Source organism: Meriones unguiculatus, chromosome 1, assembly GCF_030254825.1.
Source record: "Meriones unguiculatus strain TT.TT164.6M chromosome 1, Bangor_MerUng_6.1, whole genome shotgun sequence".
Lineage (NCBI taxonomy): Eukaryota > Metazoa > Chordata > Mammalia > Rodentia > Muridae > Meriones > Meriones unguiculatus.
Genome location: NC_083349.1, coordinates 29,411,495 through 29,434,791, shown reverse-complemented (window position 1 = coordinate 29,434,791; position 23,297 = coordinate 29,411,495). Strand labels below are relative to the sequence as shown.

The 23,297-nt window shown below is 42.2% G+C and overlaps 1 protein-coding gene across 2 annotated transcripts; it reads left to right on the top strand.

The window, feature by feature from the left end:
• Positions 1-5,948: 5,948 nt before the first annotated feature.
• Ms4a1 (membrane spanning 4-domains A1) lies at positions 5,949-20,610 on the top strand. Of its 2 annotated transcripts, none has more exons than XM_060386771.1 (7): positions 5,949-6,053; positions 12,045-12,218; positions 12,651-12,770; positions 14,245-14,304; positions 16,198-16,434; positions 17,464-17,565; positions 18,951-20,610. In XM_060386771.1, the coding sequence occupies exons 2-7, from the start codon at positions 12,060-12,062 to the stop codon at positions 19,152-19,154; spliced, it is 882 nt and encodes a 293-aa protein (XP_060242754.1). In that variant the 5' UTR covers positions 5,949-6,053; positions 12,045-12,059; the 3' UTR covers positions 19,155-20,610. The 2 variants fall into 2 exon arrangements, with proteins under 2 accessions (XP_060242754.1, XP_021491713.1); XM_021636038.2 differs by having other exon boundaries at positions 5,962-6,100.
• The last annotated feature ends 2,687 nt before the right edge of the window (positions 20,611-23,297 follow it).

Genomic DNA, 23,297 nt, shown 5'->3' with positions numbered 1-23,297 from the left:
ATACTGCTTGTAAGAAAGAACCAACACACATAAGTACTTGAAGTTCACAATTATTTGAAGAAAAGGGAGTTGGGAATGTCTCAAAAACAATCATTTTGTCTGATGAAACCCATCCTGCCCCTTGGTAGTGCCATTTCCTCCTACAATAGAATGATTACCTTGGTATAACCACCCCTCTTGTTCATTGTGGCATGGCCACTTTATAAGCCAAAGCTCAGACTCTAGTGTGATCAAGTCATATGGCTTCCCTACTCTTTACAGTCTCCTGATGAGTCTCCTAAGAGACTCCACACAAGGGTTCCTACTTCATGAAGCAAGAAGACAAACTGGAAGAAAGAATGGGTTGGTCAACAAAATTTACCTTGAAGCCACAAGATTGTCACTTGTTATGGGCCAGACATCTACAAGAATAACTCTACCATGCTGGTTAGTTTTTATTTTAAACTTGACACTAACTGGGAAAAGGAATTGCCTATACAAAATGACCTGTGATTATGTTTATGGGACACTGTGATGCTTGATGTGGAAGGGCCCATGTCACTGTATCATCCACCAGCAGGTGGGAAGCACTGTATTAAAGGAAAAAAAGCTAGCTGATTATGTGGGTGTCTTCCTTTGGGTTTCTACTGCTACAAAAAGACACCATGACCCTGGCATATCCTACAAAGGAAAACATTGAGGCTGGCTTATAGTTCCAGAGGTTTAGTCCATTATCATCATTGCAGGAAGCATGGCGGCATGCAGGCAGACCTGGTGCTGGAGAAGGAGCTAGGAGTTCTACTTCTGGATCCATAGACATCTAGAAGATTAAGACACACTTCCTCCAAAAAGGCTATACCTACTCCAATAATGCCACATCCCCTAATAGTGACACTCCCTGTGGGTCTATAGGGGCTATTTTTATTCAGACTATCACAGTTGGTAAGAGACCAGAGTAAACAGCATTCTTTCATGGTTTCTGTTCCAAATTCCTGCTTTGAGTCTCTGACTGCTTTCCTTGGTGATGGACTGTTACCTGAAAGTATAAGATAAATCACCCTTTTCCTCTCCTAAATTTATTTTGGCTGTAGTATGTACTACAGTAACAGAGAAGGAAACTAAGATAAATACTCAAATCAATAACCAATGAATGATGGCAGATATTGGTGGAGTCACTATGTCCCAAACTGTGTGCCAAATCAAAAAAAGCAGCTATAGCTGCTTTTGACCTCACAAAAAATTCTGAGGCAAATTTTATTATTATATCCAGGCAAGGAAGGTGATGTGCAAAAAGGGTAAGGTTTGCTCAAGATTGCATGGCTTGCAGTGGTAGGTCCACATCAGCATGCAGTCTGGCTCCACAGCCTACGGGCTCTCACTCATCTAACAACATCTATCTCTCAAGAGCTCTTTGAGTCTCTGAACAAACCCTTTTATAACCTTCAAAATTAAAAGTCATCACATGTTAACAGAAATACCCTTTTTCCAAAACAACTGTATTTTCCAAAGTTGTGTGGGGAATGGCATTGGTTTTATTTCCGAAACCCCTTAATAAAATAAATGGGACACAGACTTGGTTGCACAATCACATCATCCATGGGACTTCCAGAATCCCCAATACACAATGGGCACACATCAGTTACTTCAGAGTGGGATTGGAGATCCACACTCGATCAGTTTTCGGAGATTTATAAGGGACTCCAACACATATACCAATTAGATTAGAGTGTGGTGGGAACCACGCACTTGAACAGTTTTCAGAATCATGGGGGACTCCAATGCAGAGGACATCTGGAAGAGACTTCTTTAAGGCAGCATAGTAGGAAGACAGGGCAACTAGAGAGTTTGCGTGACTCTTGGCTGCAGTCAGTCTGTCATGTCTCATGCTCTGTCACCTGTGGGATGCAGCAGTACGATCTACTGAAATTGCTAAATAAGATCTTAATGTGGGAGCTGGAACAATGGTTCAGGTTGAGATTGTTTGCTGCTCTTCCATAGCTTGGTTCCCAGCGTTCACGTTGGACAGAACACAACTCCAATAACTCTAGTTTCAGAGTCTCTTACACCCTCTTCAGGCTCCCATGGTTACCTGCAGGCTTGTGGTGCACACTCACCCATGCAGGCACACGCATACAGTTAAATAAAATATAAAACTCTTTAAGAACCTCATGTTGTTTTGAAAACACTTGAACTCATGGATCCAAAACAAAACAAAATGGTCTTGAGGACCTCAGAAGATTTCCAAACCTCTGAGAACCACTACATTGTACTGCATTGCACTCTAGCTATTGCTGAGCACTGAGACACTTCCTGTGTCATTTCAACTGTCATGGCTGCCCAATGAAGGAGGTGTGCCTTTGGTTACAGACATGAAAGTGAAACTCACAGAAGCCAATTTTTCTTAGCGTTCAAAAGAAATCTCACTTAAAAACAAATTTGAATTAAGATCCTCATCTGCAAACCTCATGTTTCATGCTATCTTGGGCTTAGGGAGAATTGTAGCCTGCTCAAATGAATAAACAAGCTTTCTTAGATATCTGCTCTAAGGTGGGAGGAACCTATGTGTGCTCTAAACTGAAAGGGGATGTATGAAGGTGAGGGGCAGGAGACATAAGTTTTTATTTCCCATGGAGAAAGGTTCTGGTGAAAGAATATTTGGTAACTGAGTAAGTGGTGTTCAGATACGTGAGGCTTTAGAAATATTTAAAGGTGAAAACCTGGCACATAACGGTAAGGACTTGTAATCTATTCTGGTTATTAACGTCATTTATTATGCACAGTCACATAACTTGAACCTATTTAAACAGTACAGGCTTCAAAACCCTAGGCTAAACCTCAGTAACACTTTCCTAGCGCTGTGCTGTGAGTCTCAGTACTTGGAATTTTAAAGTCATTGGGCAATGGTGTAAGGGCCTTATAGTTAACGATTTTTCTTACTCTTAAAGCATTATTTTACTGATTTCTCAGTGTGTGATGAGGACCAGCTTCTCCATTTCCTGAACATTGGTTTCTCTATTCATAAAACAGTCAGTTGGGGGGCTAAAGAGATGGCTCAGAGGTTACAAGCATCGTCTGTTCTTCCAAAGGTCCCGAGTTCAATTCCCAGCAACCTCATGGTTACTCATAACCATCTATAATGAAATCTTGAGCCCTCTTCTGGCCTGCACGCATGCATGCAGACAGAACATTATATAAATAATACAAAAATCTTTAAAAAAAAATCAGTTGACACTGTGTGTGTCTTCAGACTTTCTACACTGGCAGTGCTTAACATGTTCGTGGGCATTTGATGAACGTTACTTTCCTGTTAGAAATGTGAAGTATTCCTTCAGAATACAAAACTATACAAATGTTAAATACTTAAACTTACATTATAGGTACAACATTGAGATCTTTAGGCCTATACCCAGATTCAACTTCACTTCAATACCACACCTCTGTTCTGAGGGACCTGCTTCTCCCTAACCAATGCACTGAAAAGCAAAACCCCTCTACAGGCAAACCATTCTGGATTCCAGGGCTTTGCTGAGCAGTTGACAACATGCCATCACTTTATAATTCTGAGCAGCTTGCTGGTCCTCAGCTCCACGGGATAAAGAGGCAAACAGAACTTTTAGGCCCTGTAACAATGCAGAAAGCACAAGACACAGAAAAGCCTAGACCTGCCTTTAAAAGACATGGAGACCAAATGCTGAGTAAGGAGAGCACACAACCATGATAATGTATTCTTCAGAAGAGGGAAACACAGGACTGAGAGGTGGGGGAGGAGGGATATATGTGGATCTGCAAATGCTAACTGGATTAAGAGTTGTCACACTTTTATGTACACTGTCAGGCAGCATCTTTTCAAAATCGGGGCCACAGGATAATGAAAAGTATGCTTCAAAAGAAAAAAAAAGGTGTTAAGTATGTTATATCATCAACAAAATGTCAAACAAAATAGAAGGCAGAGAATCAAAGGCAGAGCAGCTGACAAGTCCTGATTGTGATGGACATAAGGGCACACTCAGTCCAAATCAGCAAAGACAACTTACGTTGACCCTATAAAGTGAATTTGAGTCAGTTTGGGAGGGATGCACACTGAACCGAGGAACATCTCACTGGGTAGGAAGACTAGAAGAACAAAAGGCCCAAGACTGGAGGAAAATGGAACTTAGGTATGAGGGTCAGGTTATCTATCACTGGGTCAGGATTCTCAAAGGCATGCATTTGCAAGGCTTTGTCCTTTTCCCACGCACAGCGCATTGAAAGGTACATACCTCCAGCCCACCCTCCACACCTGGATATGAGTTTCAGGTCTCACAGACATCTATATCCCGGGCCTGGAGAGTGCTGGTTTGAATACATTCCAAAAGATCTTAGATTAGAAAAGTTAGTTTCCAGTGGCACAGTGCAGAGAAGTGGGCCTTAAGGTGATTGGTCATAAGGACTCAGCCGTTACAAACACTAACATTGTGGCCACAGAAGCCAGCTAGTACCTACCCCAGCATCCCTCCTTGAATGTGTTCTCTTGCTTTTCTGCCCTTCTCCCCGGGGAATAAGAGCATGAAAGCCCTGTCATATGTGGAACCCTCGACCTTGGGACTTCCCAGACTCCTAAACTGTAATAAGTCATCCTTATTTATAAATGTATAAAAGTCTTAAGATACTCTACTGGAGCAGCACAAAAGAGACTAAGATATTATGTCTTTACATCCAACACATTGCAAGAGATATGCAGGCTCCCAGCGGGAATCCTGAGTAGGTGGTAGACCTGCCATTTTCACTCCCATCCTCACTACAGCATTCCTGGCAGGTGACTGAAAGTCTATGACCTCAGTTTTCTGAACAGCAGTATATTCTCTACCTGAACAATCACTTGTCCCATTAATAAACTACTTCAGCGATAGAGAGTTGACATTTTTGTTTATGTTCCACCCAAACCAGCCTCCCCAAAAACATGTCTTCTCAATGGCTCAAATTATATGGTTCTAAACCATCTTAAATGAAAGAGAAAGAGAGAGAGAAAGAGAGAGAGAGAGAGAGAAATATGGAGAGAGAAAGGGTGAGAGGCCTCATATTGGTTAATATAGTTACTGTGTTTCAACCCTTTAAGTAAAATGGACAAAGTTACCTATATACAGGTCTGTGTGTCCAATAAAAGAATTGACAATAAAATTAAAAATTAATAAAAAGCCTAACATATGAGCCTAGAGGTTGTATATGCAAGAGAGGATAATATTCTTTTTTTTTTTTTTGAGGATAATATTCTTGAGTAAAATCTTTTATTCACCTCCCTAATGTTTAGACTTTCCCTGTGCCACCAACTTCCTCCACTTACCTGCTTGATCTAGCATTGATGGCCACATAGCTACAAATAATATTGCAAAGAGATGGAAGCAGAAAGATAAAGAAGTGTGTGTGTGTGTGTGTGTGTGTGTGTGTGTGTGTGTGTGTGTGTGTAAAAGTGCTGTTTCAATTCAGAGCACCCAAAATGGGAGCTGTGTCTTGCCTCACGCTTTTGAGTGCATGTGCTATGGAAATTTCAGGCTACTTCTGCTAAATTTGACATAAGATTTACATGGCCCTCTAGAATTTCAAGTATGAGTGAATAAATGATGGTATTGTTTGAAACCCAACAGGTAGAACACTCCCAAGTGTGCCTGTCCAGGGATCCTGGGTCTTTGCATGGGTGCCTCTCCCACCTAACACAACCCTGAAAGCGAAGCATGAAGGTAAAGTCAGTCCCTAAGAGTGCATCTTTACAGAGTTTCTAGTGCCCTTCTAGCCCTTAGGGACCCACCGCCCACATCTGCTTACAGGGTGGAGGCTGGAGAAGTTCTTCTAATTAAGGTAGCATGAAGCACACCAGGCAGTCCCTAGGGTATTTTTCAAGAACTGAAACCTCCTGGTACGACAGAAACTTTTTTGTATATCCTTTATATCAAAGCGAAGTGATTGGAGCACATCTCAAGGTAGCAGAAGTTGCTAATTTCCTGTCACCTGGTGTCAATCAGAGGTACCACCACAGGCCTGGTCTATCTCACTCATCTTCAAGTACTCGAGATAGGAGAAGAGGCCGGCTGATCTCAGTGGTGAGTGCTGAAATTGGCCCTTGAGCCTTGAAGCCTTAAGAGACTCGGTAAGGAATGGGTTTGCCCTGTTTTGTGACTGAAGAGAAAGGCTGGGTGGGAACAGGAGTGGTTTTAGAGATTAGGGAGTTGCCTTTGGTCTGGGGTGTTCCTGGTGAGACTTTGAAATGGCAACATGATTTCAACTGTGGAGATTTCAAGGCTGCATATGCCACACTCCTCCTAACTGTGCCCCTTCTCAAAGACAAGCTGGGAAAGTGGGTGGCGAGCAGATTCTAGCATGGACATGAGGCCTCTAGAATGTTGGGCTCAACCCAGGGCTCCACTACATAGATGCCGCATAACGTTGGGTGAGTTGCCAAACCTCTCCATGCCTCAGTTTACTCATCCATAAGATGGGAGTGACAGCAAGGGCCTCTTGCATCCTCAAGATTAAACCTAAAATACAAAGCTTTTTAGGACTGCCTGAGACCAAATTAGAAACTAATCCTGGGCATAAGAATCTAATTTCGTTCCTTTTGCTTCGGCTGATTTTGTCTCCAAAGATAAACGTAAATGCCTCGTGATGCTATTTGACCTTAGGATCTAGCATTTTCTACATGTCATCGATACAGTAAGCACAAATCCTGCTGTCTGTAACTTAAGAAGCCAAGGGTGAGGTGGGCGCTGGAGACAGGATAGAGGGATTGACCTTAACCAGGTTCTAATGTGGTCCTAAAACTAAACAGTGAAGTGTGTCTCGGGGGCTGACTTTCCCTGCTTCCCATATAATGGTTTGGTCTCACCAATGGTCAGGTGAAGTGGAGGTCCTCATCTTGTGAATAGACAGCATCCTGAGCATTTGTCTGGAGACCTGCCAAAGGAGGTTTGCAGGGGGCTCAGCTTGATGGTCTGTTTAACACCGAGCTCACAGCACCACAGGAGACAGGTTCCCCGCATAATCCTGCAGAGTCCCCTCACTGGAAATGGCAGTGTTTCAGGAGTTACATGTCACGCTAAAGTAAAAGTGGTTGGTAGGAAAGTATTCATGTGAGCAGATGTTGACTTTGAAAATGTTCTTACCATCAGGTGAGGATTGGCCTGAGGTAACATGATACTCGGTTCGTGTTGGTTGAGAGCAGGAAAGACTAGCTTAAAGTTTTTGCAGACTCAGCAAAGAAAGCAAGGAATCTGTCTGGCCATGACAGCTGGGGCCATTGGCTCTGAAAGCCATCCAGAGCTGAACTGCAATGAGGAGTCAGAAGGGTGTCTCAAGAAAGCAAGGAGAAGCCAGGTGTGGTGGTGCACATCTTTAATCCCAGCACTCGGGAGGCAGAGGATCTCCATGAGTTCGAGGCCAGCCTGGTCTACAAAGAGAGTTCTAGGACAGTCAGGGCTACATAGAGAAACCCAGTCATGGAAACAAACTGGAAGGAAGGAACAAACAAAGGAAAGAAAGAAAGCAAAGGGTGTGAGTTAGAGGTAATGAGATAGGTTGGTGAGAGCTGTAGCCTAGGAAGAGCAAAACTGAGCAGAGATTTAAGGTTATGTGTCCTAGTTGCTTTGTGGAGGGTGTATTTAAAAAGAGTATTGAAGGAAAACAATAACCACAGTGTTTGTAACATTTCTTACATTTATTTACTCGTGTGTGTGTGTGTGTGTGTGTGTGTGTGTGTGTGTGTGTGTGCGCGCGCGCGTGCATGTAGAGGTCAGAGAACAATCTCCATGAGTCAGGGCTTTCCTTCTACCGTGTAAGTCCTGGGGATGGAGCTTGGGTCATCAGCCTTGGCAACAAACCATCTGGCTGGTCTCATCCACAAGATACGTTTTCTTATGCTATAGCAAGAAAGGAAATGGGAATAAATCTACAGGTACTAGGTGTGGTGTAAACATACATGTGCAAGAGGTATTAAGAGGTAGAAATAGCATGATTTTGCTGTTGCTTGAATATGTGAGGGTGCTGAAGAAGCAGGACTGAAAAGGGCCATCATAAGGATTAAAATCTGCCTCCAAGCCTGTGTGTGTGTGTGTGTGTGTGTACATCCATGTACACACATGTGAAAGACATGTAATGTCAGATGCCTTCTTCAGTCACAAGACAGGGTCTCTCACCCAACCTGAGACATACAAATTTGGTTAAACTGGCTGGCCAGGAAGCCCTGGGGATCTGCCTGTCCACACTTCCTCACTGAAGTTACATATGAATGCTACCACAGCTGGCTTTTACTGTAGATGCCAAAATCCACACTCGAGTCCTCATGCTTGTGAAACATGAACTGAGGCATCTCACAAGCCCCCTGGTTCCAAGCTCTTAGGCCTGAGCAATTGGCAAAATAAAGTAACCTGAGGCACTTTGCCCAGAAAGGCCCACGGGCTACAGCACAATCTTTGTACAGAGAAGTTTTGGTTGAATGGCAGAAACTAGTTGAAGAATACTGGGGACTGTGTGAGTGAGGAGGAAGTTGGGTGAAAGGGGAGAAGGCAAAATTTGAAGAAGCTGGGGTGAAGAAAGGAGAAAATGGGGTAGTCACGCAGGATATTGCTATATTTTTAAATGGGAGTTTGGGGACTGGAGTACAAGGTAGCACATTTTTTTTTTGTCACAATAAAGGCCAGCAATAATAATTATTCCTTGAATATTTATTGTCTTATTGATCACAGCACACCTTACCCTAATTTTACAGAGATCACAAATGTGAAAAGGGCTGGAACTCTTTCTCCCACATGATGCTACACAAAGAGTGAGAGTAGGTCCAGGAAAAGGGGATTTCTGGAAAGAGCAAGCATCTGGGGGAAGAAAATGGACTGAAAGAGTTGAGAAGGAAAGAATGTAAGATTTACCCACAGCCATAGCACAGAAGGGAGAGAAGAAATGCAAAGCTATTTTGAGTGGCAAAGGGGGAAGTTGAGGTTGGGGGGCCTAAAGCATCTCAGTAGATGATGGAATTATTGGACCTAAAAGTCATTATTTAAACTAAAATCATAGACAATGCTGTGAGATCTTCAGAAAATGGACCAAAAAAAAAAAAAAAAAAAAAGATCTAGAAGTCAAAAGAGTTTGTGCAAGTTTCAGTTGGTGTTAAAGAGGGATGGTGTGTGAGCAAATTAGGTTATCATTTCAGTATCAGTATTGATTTTTATATTTGTGAAAATAAAGCCCTATATTGTCACATTTTTCACCAATGTGGTCAGTAACCCTATCAATCTACCAGACAATCCTTGCTGTGATCTGGAGTCCCCTGAACACATACTGTGTCCCTTGGGGTCCACAGAATGAGGATCAGTGCCAGCGCCTTCAAGTTTGGCTCCCTTGCTAAGTATAAGGTCTTTGGGAAATGATACCCCATGTCCAAGGGCAGGACCCATATTTGTGACATGAGCAAACTGGTTTCTGGGATTTTTCTAGTGCTAGACCAGAATTCATTTGCAATCTCCTTGGTGGGCTATGTAAATCTTTTTTTTTTTTTTTTTTTTTGGTTGGTGGTCTCATGGGATGGTTTGTGGCATGAAACAGATTCCCCTGGGCCAAGCAACGGCTGCTAATTTAGAACAGAAGAGAAATCAAGTGAGAAACTCTTCCCTGAAGTCCATGCTGCAAACAGATCGTATTCTGTATTGCTTTGAGTCATGAGGTGTGTGCATATTTTGAAGGGAAAGGAAGAGAAACCGAACTGTTGCCCCCACAGGAGTCAAAGCAGTGAGTCATGGACACTGCAGTTGACGATAAGAGGCTTCTTTTCAGATCATTAGCAATTATATGACTTCCAGTGAGTTGCCTAACGTATCTATCCTTGCCCTCTCCTCTATAAAAAGAGGCAATGATTCATCCCTTGTGTCCTCTACTGTGCTCAGAAGAGGCATCTCAGATGGCATTTCTTTGTAATTATAAAATAGGCAAACGTGTAAGAGATTCAGCTGCCCAGCCCTCCATGACGTTAGTAAGATTCAGCAACCTGGGTAGACAGTTTTTTTTTTTTTTTTTTCAATGCAGTTTATTCAGGAACATTGAACAATCCTCGGACCCCGGGGAAAGCCAGCCCACAGCTTAAATAGCCTCTGGGTAGCCAACCCAGGCGTGCCACGTGGGCAATGCAGATAGTTCCACCTACATGGAAGCAAGCCAGATCCTCGGCCTTAGCCAAATGTGGAGTTGTTCGTGACAGAGAGCACTCACCATCGGGAAGGTGGAAGGCGGAAACCAGCTCCATCTTTAAGGCATAGCATTCCGCAGCTCTCTACAGTTCCCCCTTTTTGTTTTAGACGCATCAGGCAAGAGTAGAGGTCTGATCTCTGATATTAGAAATAAATTGGGACTTTGTACAGATGTTCATTTAGGTGTCATCCACCCAAAGAGCATCAGACCCGTCCGATACCTTTTTCTCAGAGGCGGGACCTGGGGCATCAACCCGCATGCAGGGTAGACAGTTTTAATTCCACAGCTTACTATCAGCAAAGATGAGGCCAGATGTGTGACCCTAGATAGGGATATCCAGATGTGTGGTCCTGGACAGGGACATCCAGCGCACAGGAAAGTATCGATGGAGTTCATTTATGTGGTTGACATAACCAATGGATGAAGACTCCCAACACAGGACATGCGAAGAAAGCTGAATAGCCTTAACCTGTCAGAGATGGAATGAATGTGTCTTGTCACTTCATCGCTTCAGAAACAACTCCTGAGCACTAACAGATGCCACTCCCTACTTTCTTCCCTGTCCTAGGCACATGTCCACTCGTTTCTTATGATAATTCAATGAGAAGGGCACTGTTCCCGTTTTACAGATGAGTAAGATGGAAACTACAGCTCAGAAGTATACAACTAACAAGAATGGCAACAAAGCCACTAACTGTATTCGTATATGGGTGCTTTGCATACATTTAGCATTCCTTTGATGTTTATTAAGCTGTAACACATAAGCATTATCTTAGATACTGGTCAACAGCATCATTTATTTCTGTAGAGAGGGAACTGCAATAAAGAAGTGTATAAGGTAACTTACCTTAATAATTGAATATTATTAAGTAATAACTGGCGTGAGGCGAACAGACTAGGATATGTTGAGGCAGAGAGCATACATAAAAGCATGCCTGATAGGTTTATCAAGATTCAGAAAAGGCCCCTGGGGATTTAAGCTGGTGTTTAAGCAATCCCTAGGTGAAAGGAAACAAACAAACAAACGAAAGAAAAATACAAACATGAACTATCATCATCTTTCCCTTAGAAGAAGCTGTGAGACAGGGATTATTACTATTTCCAGTCTAGATCTGGAGAGCCTAGGCCCAGAGAACTTGTGCATCACCTCAGAGGAATTAGAATTAGTGCTTAAAAGCAGAGGCTGTAAACTTAACACATGATATCAGAGAATATTCTTGTTGTAACCTGTTCAAAGTCAAAGGAAGAAAGAGACCAAGACCATTTCTCCTGATTTTAAGAACAGTCCTTGCTTTAATCATGAATGGCACCTTTGGGCCACCACACTATTCAGAGACAGATGAACAAGCCAATTAATATATATATATATATATATATATATAATATATATATATAATATATATAATGTTTTGCAGCATTAAATCATAAAAAGAACACCCAAGGATGGACCAGGTAGACAGATGTGTAGAGCAGGAATGAAGCTCAGTGGCATTTTCCTAACATTCACAGGCTTTTGGATCCAGGCCCCAGCACAGACAAAAATGCCTATGGATATACATTCAAGCTGTGTTCTAAGGGTATAGCTCCCTGGTACCATAATAGACTGCACGGTGTTTTTTTGAACATTAATGTGTGTCAAGTCATGATTAGCAGGCATTCTAGCTCAAGTTCCTGGGACCCGCCTCGCATTGCCTGAGATAGCCCCTCCAGACCCTTCCCTAGTGGTAGAGCTTGCCTCACACCTGAAGCCACTAGGAAGAGAGCATGCCTCAGTGGCACCGAGGGAATACTAAGAGCAGTATTAGATGGTGCCAGAAGGTTAAGACTTTGTCTTCGATCCCACCTTACTGTTTTATTTTCAGGTCTTTGGGAACAGAATGACAACACCCAGAAACTCAGTGAGTGGAACCTTCCCAACAAAGCCTGCCAAAGGCCCTCTGGCCATGCATCCTGCTCAAAAAGTAAACCTCAGGAGGACATCTTCCCTGGTGGGCCCCACACAAAGCTTCTTCATGAGGGAATCAAAAGCTCTGGGGGTAAGGCTGCTCTCATCCATCCTGCACTCTGAAAATGCCCTGGGCTGCAGACGTGGATGCTTCAGGTTGTACATGGAATCTAGTCTACCTTGCACAGGCAGGTCAAAGTGGATGCGTTCTTCGAATTTCACACAGTTGGCTGGGCCCGAGGGCACCAGGTACAACCTGGAGCACTGCAGGGTGACCTGACATCATCTCTTGGGCTGATGTCCATCCTGGTCCATTGCTCAGATTCCAGACATATGTGTTCCTTGGAAATGCCCTGTGTGGTGGGAGAGATAAATCTGAAGGAGAACAGGGCAAAGTTCTTGGCAGGGCTACCGCCACATTAGGCTCTTGCATGGTCTTTAATCAGATGCCAGGCTTCCCACCTTGCCTTTGATCTCCACCAGTGGGTTCAGTTCAACACCAGGCTCTTTCTTCTCTCCTCAGGCTGTCCAGGTCATGAATGGTCTCCTCCATCTTTCCCTGGGGGGACTGCTGATGATCCCCACAGGGGTCTTTGCACCCATCTGTGTGAGTGTATGGTACCCACTCTGGGGAGGCATTATGGTAAGTTAGAATAAACAGCAACCATTTGTGAGATGTTGAAGGAGGGGAAAAAGCCAAAAGAGATCTAGATTGCTTCTGTCGAGGAAAGTAATATGCACAGGTTATTGGGTTGGCATAGCTAGTAGGAAGAAGGGTAGATTGCACCACTTGGGTCCTGTGGATGAGCACGGCTATGCCTCATGTGGACTCACAGAAAGGAGCCCTGCCAGGTGCTCTCACGGGGGAAGCCTGAACAAAGCAGGCTCTCTCCACAGCCGGCGAGTACGGGGTGTGAGATGCCAGATATCTGGCACTTTGGAAGAAAAGGAGAAATGGGAACATCCTAAGGCCTCCATGCCCTACAGTTTTGCTAATCGACTATGGCAGCTGATGGGATTATTCCCATCCCAAATGATCTTCCTGGACTTAAAGAGTTCAGCAGCGCTCTGCGGGGCTACTTAGTGTGCACATTCCCCCAACTTATCATTCTGTGGGTGACCTGAGGCTAGGTAGTGTTCATTTTGCCAGGACCCTTTTCATGGCTGTGTCCCTCTAAGGGTGAGTCCAGAATTGAAGTTTCCAGAACCAAGGCTTTCTGCATGTTATGGCTTGAATCTTAGGAAAGAAACTTGAGAAGTAATCACTATTACTTCGGGTAGCAACCAACACTTTGGTGAAGTCTATTGTACTCAACACAAGTACTGCCTTCTGCACAATCGCTCAAAGCTGTTAAATCACGCTGATCCCACAAGAACATTTTCACTAATTACAGTCTGAGAGATGAGCTGGAGAGATGGCTCAGTCGCTAAGAACACTGGCTGCTTGCTCTTCCAAGAGGACTCAGGTTCAGCTCCTGCCACCCACATGGCAGCTTGTAGCCATCTGTAATGCCAGTTCCAGGGGAAACTGACATTTTCTTCTGGCCTCTTTGGCCAGGCATGTCCATGGTGCACAAACATGCAGAAAAAACACTTACACACATAAAATAAATAAATTTAAAATTTTATTTTTAAAAGGAGAGAGAATAAAATGTTTAAATTCACAGTAATATTCTGTCCTGCCTACACCTCATAGGCACCAGCCCTAGCTGTGTTTTTGAAACTAGTGACTAAGCCTAATTGCAGCCTGTGTAGATAAGGAGTAATTCATGTTATCAGGGATTTTTTTTTTTTAAGTTTCTATTTGATGGTATGGTCCCAGAGGGTTCTCACAGACAAGGAAGGAAGTGTGACTTCTGTCTCTCTTTTCTTATTCTATTTCTAGCTAATGGTCCCCAGACATTGACCAGCACAGACTGGGTGTATGAAATCTGAATAACAAAGAAATATAGCTACCAAGAAATAATTTAATGTGATAAAATATGATGCACAGTTTAATAAAAGATGCTAAAAATATAGGTGGTCCCTTCCCAATCAATTATCAGTAGAAAACAATAACCTTTTGTGTCTCTCCCCTTCTGCTCCTTTTCTTTCCCACCCCCACTCTCTCTTTGCAGTACATTCTTTCGGGGTCACTCCTGGCGGCAGCAGCAGAACAAACCTCCAGGAAGAGTTTGGCAAGTGATCATATGTCCTTTCCCACACATGAGACACACAGCTACTTTCTCAGCTGAAAACAAGCCCTGGGGACCATTAAAGAGCTTTGCAATCACAGGCTCGCTCTCTCTCTCTCTGAGAAAAGGATCCTGTATCATCCTGGTTGTGATGTGATTTTCATCATGAAAAACTCAAAATTGGCATCTGCCTTAAGTCTGTCCATGGTGAGGGAATCAAAGGCAGAGCTCAGGAGACTGAACTTTCAAAGTCTTTCAATGCTAAGTTCCCTGTGGAGATGACAGACCTGACGTATTTTGAAGGAATGTCATCTGGGAAATGACACACCATTTAGGAAAATTTTTTGATCCGTATGCTTAAGTCAGGTACTAGCTAAGTCAGAACCCTGAGTGAGTACAGGGGTACCCCTGAGTCTTCCCCTTTGAACAGAAGTGCTAGTCCTGATGTGGGAATCATTATAAAGATGAAATGGGGCATAGTGTATGACAGTATAGTGGAAGCCATAAGGCCTAGTGGCTTGTCAATAAGAATTCATTTATATTCTCTTTAAAAAGGTGGCCTAGAGCATTCCTGCGTCTGGATAGGTGCCCAGACCTTACCACCACATTTTTCCCCAGAAAACCCTCTAGCAATCCTTTCACTTACTAACCTAAGTCACGTTGAGCTGATGAGAAACTGAGGAGATTGAGATGGTTCTCCATAAGCGGCCTGAAGAACTCAATATAGGGGGAAGAAATAAATTGTTTACCAATATCAAATACAAACAAAACTACCAAGTTGCCATTAAGAGGCCACATAGCCTAGAGCAAAACGTGTGTTTTGTGAAACACTCATCAGTAATGCTGGGCATGGTGCTGGGCATATGATATGTCAAGCTTTTGACACCTGCGCAGGACAGAGAAGTCACCACCATGCCCTCTGGCCTGGGTTACCAAGAGACATCTGCCCTAATGGTACTGGGAAAAACAGCTGACCAGGGTGATGTCAGTAGGGAGCGAGTGGTGTTATTATTACGGCTGAATCATTTTGAGAGCTGTCTTGGTTAGGGTTTCTATTGCTGTGATGAAGCAGTGTGGCCAAAAAGCAAGTTGAGGAGAAAGGGTTTATTCAGTTCACACTTCCACATTGCTACTCATCATCAAAGGAAGTCAGGAAGGAACTCAAACAGGGAAGGAATCTTGAGGCAGGAGCTGATGCAGAGGCCATGGAGGGGTGCTGCTTACTGGCTTGCTTCCCCTGGCTTGCTCAGGCTGATTTCTTATAGAACCCAGAACCACCAGCCCAAGAATGGCACCACCCACAATGGGCTAGGCCCTCTCCCATGAATCACTAATAAAGAAAATACCTTATGGCCAGATCTTGTGGATGCATTTTCTCAATTAAGGTTCCCGCCTTTCAGATAACTCGTTTGTGTGTCAAGTTGACACAAGACTAGCCAGCGTAACGGTACAAGCCTAGAAAGTTCTATCTACATCTTCATCAGTGATATTCAGTCATGATATAAAAGCCTTCTTACCCCTCTGCCCACTGCCTGATTATACAAAGAGATGATAATCAGTGTGCCATTAATCTTCATTTACTCACTAAGTGTTTACTGCATGTCTGAGGATGGTGGCAGGGAAAAAGTTTAGGGATACAAAATGAGGGTGAAGGATCACTGGAAGTTTGGTTTCATAAATTGAATGGATGGTGATTGCTTAAGATGAGAGGACTGGAAAAAGAGGAAGAAGAGGGCTAGAAGTTGCACTTTACAGTGACCAAGAGGCTAAAACCCATAGCAAGAACTAACCTAGAATGTAAGGGTGGCATATTTATGAGTCAGGGGGAATCCCATATCCTAGTTTGTATTTTCTAAATAGAAACAAATCTAATTAACAAATCTGTCTCTGTTTCAGGTAAAAGCAAAAGTGATAATGAACTCCCTGAGCCTCTTTGTTGCCATTACTGGAATAATTCTTTCAGTCATGGACATACTTAACATTACAATTTCTCGTTTTTTAAAAATGGAGAGTCTGAATCTTAGTAAAACTCCCAAGCTGTATGTTGATATCTACAACTGTGAACCATCTAATTCCTCAGAGAAAATCTCTCCATCTACCCAGTACTGTTACAGCGTGCAGTCCATGTTCTTGGTGAGTATGAAAGGAGAGCTTCTCCAGAGACAAGATGTGCTATGCTTCATTATGAACATCAACTCTGGGTCCAGGTAGTCTGTGTCTGCCCTAAGACTCCTCCTCATACACTGCCTCCATTTCCTTAGCTGTAAAATAGGGAGAGTAACATCCCTGGATTGGTTTGCGAAATAAATTAGTTACCACAGGAAAAGCACTTAGAGCAGTTTTGGTTTTTTTTGTTTTTTTTTTTTTGTTTGTTTGTTTGTTTTTTTTTTGTACAGGAGGTTCCATTTGTGACATTTTTGTTTCTTCTGAGGGATGCTCTTACTTTGTAGCACGGGCTGATCTACTACTGTCAATTTAGCCTAGACCAGCTTCGAATTCCCAGCAATCCTGCTTCTCCCTCCTGAATGCTGGGATTACTGGCATGTGCCACTACAGCAAGCTTTAAGTGTTCATCATTCGTCACTGTTAATATTATTGATGACATTAATAATTATATTAATAATGAAAATATGGAAGAAATTCCTAAAATGTTAGTAACTGATTATTCATCACTTAATTTTGAATGTAGTGTTTAAAGGGGAAAGGGAATATATCTCCCAAGCGTTGTGGAGTTTCCTTGGTTTGATATAACATCCCCTAAAGCTGATGCTATTTCTTTTGAGACAGGGTCTCATGTAGTCCAGGCTGGCCTTCACTTTACTGTGTAGACAAGAACTTCTGATATTCCTGCCTTCACCTAGTGCTGAGATTATAAGACTGTGCCACTATGTCTTGTTTACATAGTGAAACTGAACCCACAAAGCCAAGCTAACAGAATTTAATGTGAGACTCTTGCAAAGAATTGATCCTTCGGCTTACCATTCCGACCTTACTTTCTTGTGCCTGAAGATGCTGTCTCTTATAGCAGCCTTTCCCCTCAGTTCACTCACCTAAAGAACTGAGCTGAACGTTTGCTTACTGAGTTCCAGTCATTTGTCATTGCTACACACTAAGCACACCCACCTGACATCTCATTTTTGCCTTTGTTCTCTTGGTTTCCAGGGCATTCTGTCGGTGATGCTGATCTCTGCCTTCTTGCAGAAACTTGTGACAGCTGGCATTGTGGAGAATGAATGGAGAAAAATGTGCTCCAGATCCAAATCTGTAAGTTGGGGTTACCTGGTCATAGCAACCTAGAAAATTAATATCTGCAAAGAATTGTTTATAGCCAGACACAGTGACACACACCTGAAATCCCAGCAATCAAGGAGGCAGAGGCAGGTGGATCTCTGTGAGTTCGAGGACAGCCTGGTCTACAAAGTGAGTCCAGGAAAGCTAAGGCTACGTGGAAAAAGCCAGTCTCAAAAAAAAACAAAACAAACAAACAAAAAAGAATTATTTATATAGAATATGATCTGGTGAAATTTTGAAACTAGGAGCTTCACTGAAAAAAAAATGGTTTTGCTATATTTTTGAAAAACAGAAAATAGCAGCAGGGACAGCACGTGTTATGAGGTGTCAGTGAGTCTGTGGATAGAAGCAGCTGTGGTTACACACGTACACACATGTACCTGTCAATCAGCCTTTCTCTCTACTTGACCTCAGACTCCCACTCCCACCCCGTCTTGGTTTCTAGGCAACTTATTAAAGAAGGCATTTATTTGGGGCTTACGGCCTCAGAGAATTAGAGTCCATGAGCATCACAGGGGGAGGGGGAAGGCATGGTGGTGGGCAGGTGGCCATGGCTCCGGGGCAGTAGCTGAGAGCTTACCTCTGACTTACAGCATGAGGCGGGGAGAGCTAACCGGGAATGGCTTCGGCTTCTCAAACCTCAAAGCCCAACACCAGTGCCACATTTCCTCCCACATGGCCACACTGCCTACAGTTCTACCAACTGCAGAACAAGTATTCAGAAATGGACTGTGGGTCCCATTTTTATTCATGCCTTCATTCCATGCCCCTCCCATCCGAATGTGTGACATAGGATGGCGGGGGGCTGAAGGCCGATCAAGTCACTGGTTCTTGGATTTCTCGGTGCTCTTGTCTCCTACACTCTCTCCAAGTCATTCCACTTCCAAGACAATAGTATTCCAAAGAGTCTCCAAAGCTGGGACACATGAATACTCGGACAGTACCTCTATTATAAGTGACCCCAGAACAACAGACTATCAGATTTAGCTTATAACTTACAAGTTATTACTGATTCCTCCATTACACAGATGGGGAGGGGGTAGAATGAGAGTTATAATCACTAAAGGCAAAACAGTTCTACAGTCTAAATGCCTCTATTTTCGATGTGTTATTATTCCATGTGCCATGATTATTCCAGGCAAAATGCCAAGTGCCTGAAGTCTTTAATGATTTGCTCAGGCTCGAGGTTTAATAAGTAGGTAATTTGGTGAGAACTGGAGCATCCACGTAGCCAATCCTGGTATCTGTAGTATATAGTTAATTAAACTGAAAGCCTGAGAATAAGCTGGCACTTGGACATATGTAGATTGTTTGCGGGTGAGGGTGTAAAAGTCAAGAGGTATTTGTTTATGTTCTAGAATGTGGTTCTGCTGTCAGCTGGAGAAAAAAAAGAGAAGACTATTAAAATGAAAGAAGAAATCATTGAGCTAAGTGGAGTAGCTTCCCAACCAAAGAATGAAGAAGAAATTGAAATCATTCCAGTACAAGAGGAAGAAGAGGAAACAGAAATAAACTTTCCAGAACCTCCCCAGGAGCCAGTAGAAAATGAGATATCTCCTTAAACTCTTCTTTTATGAGCATTATTGTTTAGAGAGCTTCCAAAACACATAGTTACCCGCATTTCTTGTGGTCTTCCATGTCTATTCTCCATATCTCCACAACTTATTTTTGCATAGAGAAGCCACATCTAGCTCTCCTTCACATTTGGAGAATGTAGCAATTATAGCAGACTGTGCTGTCCCCTGCCTGGGGAGTCTTACATTGGCAGAAATGCTGAAGAACCCAATACTCATTCACCTTTTCCTTGGACGGGTGTTTTAGTAGTGGTGGTGCTTTTTTTTTCCTATTTCCCCCATCAGAAATTGCAGCTGAGGGAAAAGGCGCATGACTATCCCATCCATCTCTGAACTCTCTGACTCCTTCTACATCTACATTTTTAGTGGAGTCCCTTTTGCACTGATGTTTTAAGGATATCAAAAATAATAACGGGAGGAAATGAGACACCTATTTTTCCACAAGGAAGGCAGACACTGGTGTGTTCTTCAAGCTTCTGTATCCTATTTGGGAAACTGTGAAAAGCTGATACCTAACCCTGTCCCTGTACAAACAGCATAGCTTACAGTTTAAGCAAGTCTCCATGTCTTAACTTTGCCCAACTCCCGTTTCTTAGCTTCTTGTCACATCATTTACCTATTTGTATTTTTTGTTCAAGAGAAGAAAGAATGGTGGGACAGAAGTGTCATAATGGGTACCCAAATCTCAAATCATAAGCAACATCCTGCTTACAGGGTGCTTTCCAGATGACAGTGTCGTTTATTAAATAGTTTCACTTGATCTTTCATGACCACAAAAGAATCCTTATCCCTGTTTTGCAATTAAATTGAAAGTAGAAAGCCAGCCAAAGTATGCTATAACCATCACACCTAAGAGTTGTGAGGACTTGAATCAAACCCAGCTCTTCAAATCCTGCTGATGTTTGAAATAACCGAAATATCTACACCTGATGTATACATAAGCTATATCAAAAAGAATACTCTATGAGCAATGTGTCGAGTCACAGGTGGGATTGGATTTGATGCCATATGAATAAAAACAGCCAGAGACAACATTCAGAAAGCTAGTCATGACATTAGTGTGCATTTAGCTATTAAGTTAGAAGACACAGAAACTTAAGCATAAGTGATTTCCAAAAGATCATGCTTAGAAACAACAGAGTTAAAATACCAAATCTCAGGCCACCCTACTTTCCCACCCCTGCTCATGTGCAAGGGTACTAACACCTGACCTAGAAACAGTTTAGTCAAAGAAGAACTCACCATAACCTGTCAGTCAGATACCACGATCAGTCTGCTTCTAGGCCTGACAGGTACATGGACAGCTTAGAGGTTACTGATAGTGGTGGGGGTGGGGGTTATTTCCTGTAGTTACAAAGAAAATGGAAGTAGAACTTTTTCCCTGTGTGGTTTTCAAAACAAGCTGTAATAAATAAAACTTTGTGTCCATGTCTGCAATGAATAATGCTACCTCGGCTGTTTCCTTCTCCTTCATAACACCAAGCAATGAAATGCTCCTGCAGCCTCAGTTCATATTTACATAGTACCAATCTGTGTTTGAATAGTGACACATCCAGTCATATTGAGCTATTCCTGCACACCTTACCTATGCTCCCAAGGATATTTTCCACCCGGCAGGTCATTCCTAATTACTGCTCGCTCTTGCATGATTCTCCATATCCAACACATGGAAGGTGACCTGCCTAAACTAAAGATCATGGCAGAGGCTGGAAAAGGTGGGGAAGTGGAAGGGGAGTATCGAGCTGAAAATCTTTATATGCAGTGTTCAATTTCTAAATCTGTCCCTCTCCGAAATTCATCATTCCCTTAAGGATTTTACTTTATCCATTGTTAGGTTCTCAAATAAGTAGTCTATTGAGATAACTTTAATGTCTATTTAAAAAGAATGAAAATTCTTGCTGATCTTCCCCCAAAGAATCCTCTGTCAATGTAGAATGAAATCATATTCTTCAAGCCAGGCATGGTGGCACATGCCTGTAATCCCAGCATTTGGGGAGGCAGAAGCAGAGATAGGTGGATCTCTGTGAGTTCAAGGCCAGCCTGGTCTACAAAGTGAGTCCAAGAGAACCAAGGTTACACAGAGAAACCCTGTGTCGAACCCCCCCCCCAAAACAAATCATATTCCCCTTTGGCAGACATGTTTAGCAGAGCAGAGGGTAGTTCTCTAGCTTTGAGTTAGATTTTCCTATCAATTTTTATTTTTATAAAAACAATTTGTAACAATAAAGAACATAAAATTTAATAAAATCAATTGTACCCACTGACTAGACACCCACCAGTGGAAAGGTTGATTGGTTCCACTGTCTGGGAACCAGTACTAAGGAAGAAGAATATCAAAGAAAGAGGCACGTAGTGGCACAAAGCTGCTCACCTTGGGTCCCACTGTCCCTTCAAGGACATTTCAAGCTTTAGCAATAGATGTTTAGAGGGTATTTAAGATCTGAACCACATCTGATAAGGCATGCTGTTAAGAAAGGTATAATTAAAGACAAGATAGAGACCCTAACTTCAAAAATGTTAGTGCTGAAGATAATAAAAATGTGTTCAAAGATAATGAGTTGGACTCAAAAAACAAAAACAAAGAAACCTCAATAAGAAAGGAACAACCATTTCAACAAATGCTCATGGGATGCATAATAGCTACCCAATAAATAAACAAACAAACAAACAAACAAACCTCACAGATAACTGTGAGCATTCCCTAACTTCGAAGTTTACCTCACAGAGTATAAATACTAACTCAAAATAGATCAGAAGCATAAATATAAAAAGCTACCATTTAAAAAAATACCTAGAAAAAAAATTAAAAAAAAAAGAAAAAAATACCTAGGAGAAAAATACAGATTTAAAATTAATGACCTTGAAAGTTTCTTAAATATGATACCAAAATAATAAGCAACCAATAAAAATTGAATGCCATGTATTTTATTTATGTGTACTTATGTGAGCCTGTATGAGTGTATTTTTATCGCACGTGTGCTGGAGTCTTCAGTGGCCAGAGGAAGGGGTGGTACTTTTGAGCTGTCATGTGGTACTAGGAGCTCAACCCAGGTCCTCTGCAAGGATAGTAAACATTTGTAACCATTGTGCCATCTCTCGAGGCCCTAAAAAAATTTATGACTTAAAAGCTCAAATTTTAAGAGTGTAAATGCAAGCCACGTAGGGGAAGGCATTTACAAATGTGTTGTCGCCAGAATTCACGGAGAAAGCTTAATTTAACTAATAAAGGGCCAACTAGCCTAAAGTTTAGAATTAGCAAGTGGTTTGAGCATATATTTCTCCAAACAAATTGCACAAATGGCCAGTAAACAAAGAAACTGTTCAACATCATTACACACTAGGAAAATATGAATAAAAACCTCAGTGAGAGACATAGTGATTGGCTTAAAGCAGTAGGTATTCGAGAGGATCTGGAGGAACCAAAATGCTCATAAAATGCTGTTGGCAAACAAATTAATGTAATCTCTTTGGAAAATTACTTTCCAATTATCAAAAATGCTAAAAATAAAATCCCCATATGACCCAGGAAGTTCACTACCAGGAAGACCGATGCCCAAGGAGGCTAGAAATGTGAACACACACACTTGAGTACAATTACCCACAGACAAAATAACTCAAAATTGGAAACAACTCAAATATCTATCAAGAAATGAATGATCAGGAAAAACTATGGCATAACCATAGTTATGCACTCCTCAGGAACTTACAAGACATCACGTTAAAGAACAAGAAGCCAGTTACGAAAGTTTGTTGTTTGATTCCACTTAGTTGATATGCCCAGAATGGTTTCCTGAGACCAAAGGTAGAGGAAAATCATGAGTATTAACTGTTTGCGGAATTATAGAGTGCTAATGTTTCCTCAATCTGGTGAATCAATTAAAAAAAAAAAACTAAAAGGGTGAATTTTTATGGCATTTGAATTGTACATATATAGGAGTGATTTTAAAAGATATCATGATATGAGAGACAGCCAGGAATCACTAACTGACATAATAAGCCCTGTTGTTTAGCTTCAAGTAATTTGTTCAATGATATGGCATAGGAAGGATCTCAGTGAAGACAGAATATAACCAGAAAACTTCATGAAACAGGAAGTATGTGAATACGTGTAAACATGTGGGAAGAGAAAAG